Source organism: Zea mays, chromosome 2 (genome assembly GCF_902167145.1).
Source record: "Zea mays cultivar B73 chromosome 2, Zm-B73-REFERENCE-NAM-5.0, whole genome shotgun sequence".
In the NCBI taxonomy this organism is placed as follows: domain Eukaryota; kingdom Viridiplantae; phylum Streptophyta; class Magnoliopsida; order Poales; family Poaceae; genus Zea; species Zea mays.
Window position 1 is genome coordinate 24,581,268 of NC_050097.1, and position 6,612 is coordinate 24,587,879.

The 6,612-nt window shown below is 46.9% G+C and overlaps 2 protein-coding genes across 2 annotated transcripts; one reads left to right on the forward strand and one right to left on the reverse strand.

The window, feature by feature from the left end:
• Window positions 1-741: 741 nt before the first annotated feature.
• On the forward strand, window positions 742-2,211 carry LOC100194335 (uncharacterized). Its single transcript, NM_001139371.1, has 5 exons — window positions 742-932; window positions 1,083-1,182; window positions 1,296-1,324; window positions 1,441-1,530; window positions 1,621-2,211. Exons 1-5 carry the CDS (start codon window positions 798-800, stop codon window positions 1,879-1,881), a joined length of 615 nt encoding a protein of 204 aa, NP_001132843.1. The 5' UTR covers window positions 742-797; the 3' UTR covers window positions 1,882-2,211.
• Window positions 2,129-4,391, reverse strand: LOC103646153 (salutaridine reductase). The gene is made up of 4 exons (XM_008670876.3): window positions 4,104-4,391; window positions 3,765-4,008; window positions 2,849-3,043; window positions 2,129-2,729 (listed from the first exon to the last, which is right to left on the reverse strand). The coding sequence occupies exons 1-4, from the start codon at window positions 4,118-4,120 to the stop codon at window positions 2,343-2,345; spliced, it is 843 nt and encodes a 280-aa protein (XP_008669098.2). The 5' UTR covers window positions 4,121-4,391; the 3' UTR covers window positions 2,129-2,342.
• Between the last annotated feature and the right edge of the window lie 2,221 nt (window positions 4,392-6,612).

The following is a 6,612-nucleotide window of genomic DNA, read 5'->3' on the forward strand; positions in this document are numbered from 1 at the left end:
TCTAACCACACAAAAAACACTTAACAAAAGATTAGATGAGCAGCATAGTGATTTTTGTGAATTGCTTATGCTAGTTAAACACATTTATTTACCCTTGTTGTAGGTTAGGGCCTAGTGTTTAGTGTTGTTTGCATAGCGCTCTTACCACTCATACACTATTTTTGTACACCAGGGGCCTGAAGTCTTACACCAATCGTGTTTATGGTGTGTTCGTCACCGTGTGCTAAAGGAAACGAAGCCCACAAGGACCGATTCAGGAGAAGCCATTTTAGAGACACACTTATGTGTAGTCAAGTCACATGATCTATTCATAGAGTTATTCGACCTAGAGCTTGACCCTTGTACGGGAATTTATGCGATGAGCTTTAATGAGGACTAAGAAAGCTAAGATACAATTAAACTTATTCCGAAACCGACAATTAAAGACACTTCTTGGGACGGAGGGAGTAGCTGACGTTCCGTAATGCATGCAAGAGAAGTGAGGAGGGCCACGCTAGAGAAGAGAAGTACAGAACGGAATGAGGGACGGTGGCGCATGTCCCCGCAAGATCCTGAGCTGATTCTAAATCAAGCATTTGCTTGACCAAGTCTATGCGGCGCAGAGCCCGCCCGCGCCCTATGCTTGCTCCGGAGCTCTCGTTCGTTCCCTGCCGCGGCAGCCATCGATCACCGGCCCCAACGCTAGCTTTAGCTTCGCCTATTTACATACCCGAGCGGAGAAGAGAAGAGAAGAGAAGCGATCGGGATTGTGGGCGAGTGCGTGCGTTCGTGCAGCCACAGACAGGCGTCCGGGCACCATGTCTTTCACCGGCACGCAGGACAAGTGCACGGCGTGCGACAAGACCGTCCACTTCATCGACCTCCTCACGGCCGACGGCGCCATCTACCATAAGACATGCTTCAAGTGCAGCCACTGCAAAGGGGTCCTCTCGGTACGTGCATATGTCCTGATGTCCATGGCTTAGAAAAACGATCGATCCAGTTTATTATCATCCGATCTCTGCATGCAAAAACACAAAAACAAGAGCTTTCTGACGACGATGCAGCAAACCGAGAATGATGCGTTAATTGGCCGCCTGCAGATGTGCAGCTACTCCTCCATGGACGGTGTGCTGTACTGCAAGACCCACTTCGAGCAGCTCTTCAAGGAGACCGGGAGCTTCTCCAAGAACTTCACGCCAGGTAATGTAACAGTTGCTGCGTGCTACTAGATCTTCAGTTGCCACGAACTTAATTTGTCGCGCCGAAAAAAAAAGGAATTTATCCTGAAAAACTTTCTTGTGTATGTAATTCAGGTGGCAAGTCATCAGACAAGGGTGAACTGGTACAGCTAGAGCCTCACAAAACTAGCACCATCTTCTGGAATTCCTTTCTTTATTTGTAGTAATAACTGGATAAATGTCTGCCAAACAAATTGTTGGAACCCTGTGCACTTTGCAGACAAGGGCCCCAAGCAAGCTGTCGTCTGCATTTTCTGGTACCCAGGATAAGTGCGCAGCATGCCAGAAAACAGTGTACCCGCTGGAGAAGGTACAGAATGATGAAATATATATATATATATTTGCGAGTCCTTTGGCAAATGACAGCGTCTGCTTGCTAACAAAACTGTCCGTTGTCCAGTTAACTCTGGAAGGCGAGTCCTACCACAAGAGCTGCTTCAAGTGCTCGCACGGCGGCTGCATCCTGACCACCTCCTCTTATGCCGCGCTCAACGGCGTCTTGTACTGCAAGATCCACTTCGCGCAGCTGTTCATGGAGAAGGGGAGCTACAACCACATGAACAAGAAGAGCCCGTCCCAGGAGGTTCTGCCGGACGTGGCTGACGAGGAGCAACCGCCGGAACCAGCGCCACCGCAAGATGAGAAAGAAGAGGACAACTAGGATCGGAGCGACCAACAACCACCCATGCATATATATCACGCAGACTGAAGTCTACACGTTTGCCATATTTCTTTACGACGACGACGCTTCTTTATTCCCTCCTCCCTTTTTTTTCCTCTTAATCTCTCTGTGAACCCGGTTTATCATCACGCTGCAATCAAGTGTGCCAGATGCCTTCGTTACGTCTGAGGCTCACGACAATGGAAAATCTGACATGGACCTGTCTTAGCCTCGCGGAAAAAAATTGTAACTTTGTAAGCAGAGCCACTTCTTTGAATATATGATCCTAACAACGCTGCCCTTAATACTTATGCAGTTGTTCTATACTTCTATAGTTGCCACCACATCCGTTACATCACTGTGTGTGTGTGTGTGTGTGTGTGTGAGAGAGAGAGAGAGAGAGAGAGAGAGAGAGAGAGAGAGAGAGAGAGAGAGAGAGAGAGAGAGTAACCCTTGAAAAGTTACACAAAGGGTACTTCTTCTCTGCGGAAGAAGAACACGCCAGTTGGGCCTCCTTCCGGCAATAGCGCCACCGCAACAATGCAACTGGCACCGTCTTCCGCGGTGTATTCGCCGGTGTCAAAGTTGATGTCGGTCTTGCAGAAGCCAGGGTGCACGCAGTTGATGCGCAACTCTGGGTGCGCCTTCGCCAGTATCCTGGTGTAGCCATTGGTCAGAGCCTTGGATACCTTGTAGGCCAGGTACTCAGAGTCGGCAGGCCACCCATGAGATTTCAGCTGCCCACTCCTGTAGTCTTTCAGGAACAACTCCGGCATCTCATCTAGCCTCTCAACCGTCAGGTTGTCAATATCGTTTAGCTCTTGCTTAAGATCTTCGCCACTGAAATGCTGGAAAACAAAGACGAAGAATTGGATAACGAAAATTGTAGTTCCATTCCATCTGAGGATTAGTGCCTGCAGATTAAATTGTTGTATGATTGTTCAGAACTTCAGATATATAGGTATACCTGGAGTAGTCCATAGTTGGATGACACGTTGATGAGCCGTCCGTCAGAGGAGGATATAAGGATTGGGAGGAGTGCTTCGGTCACATATTTGGTGCCGAAGTAGTTTATTTTCAGGCATTCTCTTGCTTCCTCGTAACTCTCCGTGGAGTGCTGCACCAACCATTGTAGCCTCTCCATGGCGTTCTTGCCTACGAGCTGTTTGATGCACCGGGTTAAGCCAAGTTTACCACTTCAGCTCAAGGGACCAAGAAAAGGGAAACTACAAAGAGACCACTACTACTGCTAGTTCTAATCTTGCATAGTAGAACCAAGCACTAACTTAAATGGTCGACTAAGTACCATAACGCTCCTTGAACCCAAGAATATGCAACTTGATGGTTATAATTGTGTTCTTTTTTCATCTTATGTTGGACTACTCTTTCCCTCAGCATTCTGGTTCACTTCGAATTTGATTGTGCCCAGTAGCAGTGATCCATTCGATATCTTGGAAAGCTTCAAAGAACAACTCCCCTTCTTCATGGAGATTGCAATCACAATTTGTTGGGCTATTTGGGCAATAATGCGCAATGACACCATTTTAAGCAACATGCCACATTCAGTGTAAATTAAAGATGCAAGATTGTCTTGAAGAAACAGTTTCCTCTAGTTATCCTAAGAGCTAAAGAAAATTACCACTCCTACATAGATTTATGGCTAGAAGCCATTGTGTAATTCTTTCTATTTTCTTTTTGACCTTTTTTTTTGTCTCTTGAGGATTGTTTGCTATCTGATCAACCTGTCTCATCTTTAAGGGACGCTTTCTATCTACGCCCCCTCTATGAAATGTACTTGTATGTGATTTTTCACAAGGCTCGGCAATAGATCGACCGTACCGCATCAAATCAATTCTGTTTTTTCTGGAAAAAAGAGATCTCACCAGGATATCTAGCCTGCCAAACTTCTCCTTGATAAATTCAGCAAGACGGGCAGTGCCAGTTGGATTACTGACATCCAGGCGGTGAAACTGTACATCCGGTAGTCCGGATCCACGAAGCGTAGCCACTGCTTCTGTTCCCTTTTTCTCGTCCCTCGCCGTTAGGATCACCGCGACACCCCTGGAGGCCAGCTGCCTGCATACTTCCAGCCCAATCCCTTTGTTCCCTCCGGTGACAACAGCAACCCTGAAAAATAATTCACACAAATTGAGCTGTGTTAATACCGATTCGTAATCTCGTGCGCACGAACAAAAATCTAATCATGCATCATGGACGCATGCCTTTTGCTTCTTTCCATCAGTAACCCCAATACTGCGGCAAGGGCTAGAGGGAAGACACAAGAGACTGAGCGACAGCTTGCTTGTTTGGCTTTGGCAAAGGATTATATTAGCGTGAATTCATCCCATGCATGCGCTAGCAGCCTAGCAGGCTCCAATATTCCGATGCCGAGTGGGAGTGGAGGATGATATTAAAGGCAGAAATTGCATCCAAGGCGGCCGGCTGATTTGTTTATACGGAGCTTGATGTAACCCTGGCCATAAAAGTCCAGTTGTTACTTTGGCGGTAGAGTCAGCAGAAAACAACTTGTCACAAATTTCTTGGCTCGTCCCCGGTGTGGCAGAGGCAGCACGGCGGATCAGAGGCAGACTCCAATATTCCAATGGCGAGTGCCACACGTAGTAAGTTTACGAGCATCAGGGCATTATTATTGGTGTAGAGAATTATAGACTCACCTAAACATATAGGGTTGGGTGACAATGGTCATGTTTATTGTATTAGAGTTAATAGCTAACTGTTAAAATTAATTGAAAACATTCAAACAATCTAGCTAATAGTTCATTGTTGAACATCAAAGTGGCGAACGGTCCGCGGTCCCGCGATCAGATTAATTCACATCTCGTGCGTGATTATCTATCTAATCACGTGGGATTTGTTAGTTGTCGCTTATTAACGGATCCAGACCTCTTATATTTATATATATATATATATATATATATATATATAGTATTTAGAGCTCTGGCTCTATTTAACTACAGGAAGCCCTGACCAGGTGCGCAGACCGCACCGGACCCTTTTTGGTTTATTGTACCTAACTGTGCTTACGCTAAATTATAATACGAGTTATGCTGGTGTGTGTATCAGTTTATGCAAATATAGTCAGCGCATATTACGTGCATCAGGCCCACGATCCGGCCCACGCGTTCACAATTATTCAGTCTCACGCCGACACTATAAAAACACCCCCACGCCGCCAGAGATTAGGTTTTAGCGGCGGCGGCGGTTCCCTCGGGCGTGCGAGCGGCGGTGATCTTGGGGGCCAGCAGCGGTGTCGCCTCGAGGCAGGCGACCGACAGTGGCGCTCCACCAGGAACGAGCGATGGTGGCGCTCCACAGGGAGCTCGCCCGCCTCGCCGCCAGGTCCGTCGCGCGCCTGCCTGCTGGGGCTGGGCTCGGCGGGAGCGGAACCGCCGAGGAGGCCGAGATGACCGCCGCGCTCATGGACGTCGCGGCCGCCAGTGCCGCCGCCTCCGCCGCCGTGTTCTCGGCCGTCGCGTCCGTGTCTGCCGCCGCGTCGTCGTGCTCGAACAAGATTGCTGTGTAGTCTATAGTGACCGCGTACGTGTAGCCGCCAGAGGCGCGAGTATAGATTAGCTAGCGAGGGAGCTGTAGGGAATTGGGATCGAGCACGTTATACAGATTATAGGTGTTTTGCCAGAAGATACTCTAGATTAATTTGTTGTATCTGTAGGTGCTTTTGGGTATATATCATTTATGATCTCTAATTAAGTTTTTAATCTAAGGAGAAAAAGAAATCTTTTGATTGTCTCTTCAGAGATGAAGCTACGAGTTGGTCAAAGATTGAAGCTGCAACACACAAATTGTTTACTTAATTTAAAGGAAGATCTCTTCTGGAGTGTACGTAGCCAGTTGAATTGGGCAGTACCAAATGATCTAGAAAGTCATACTATAGAAACGGGACCAGAAAAGGAACGGAAAGAAAAGATAAATAAAGAAGAGGGAAAGCTAACGTTAGCTTGCTTGCTAGTACATGAATCTGGATCCGCCGGTGGATCTGAATTCTTGACGATCTAATAAGAACCCTAAAGAAGCAGCCGCAACAAACCCTAATGTTCACACCATGTTGTATGATTTACGCTAAAATTCGCACTCATTTACGCTGTTTTAGCTCACGTTTTACGCTGGAATCCGCCCGAGCAGAACCCGCGAACTGCAGCTATAAATTAAAATTTATTTCCTTCTACTAATGCTCCTCAAACCGTAACTGTCCCTTTATTTACGCGATTATGCAGCACGTCTTTCCTTATATCAAACCGGTCAAGATTTATATAATGCATGGTTTATGCTATCATGTTACACATCGTTATGCAGTCGTAAACAGTTTATTTACGCATCGTTATGCAGTTGTTAACCGCCGCCAATATTACAGATACGAACGTGGACGAGCGGCTGTAAATGAGAATTTGTTTCCTCCCGTAACTGTGCCTTTATTTACGCGAACGTGGGACACGTCTTTCCTTATCTCAAACCGGCCGATATTTAAATGTTGCATGGTTTACGCTATCATGTTACACAGCGTTATGCAGTCGTAAGCGGTGTACACATGGTAATATTCGTTCCCGTGATTCGTGGCCCAAAAGATTCCTTCTATGCATGATTTATGCACATTTCTACATATATTTATGCATGCGTATATTGCCTGTCATAGGCATGGCTGACGCATGCTGGCGTACAGTGGGCCGACCACGACCTGGTTGGCGTCCTGGCTGG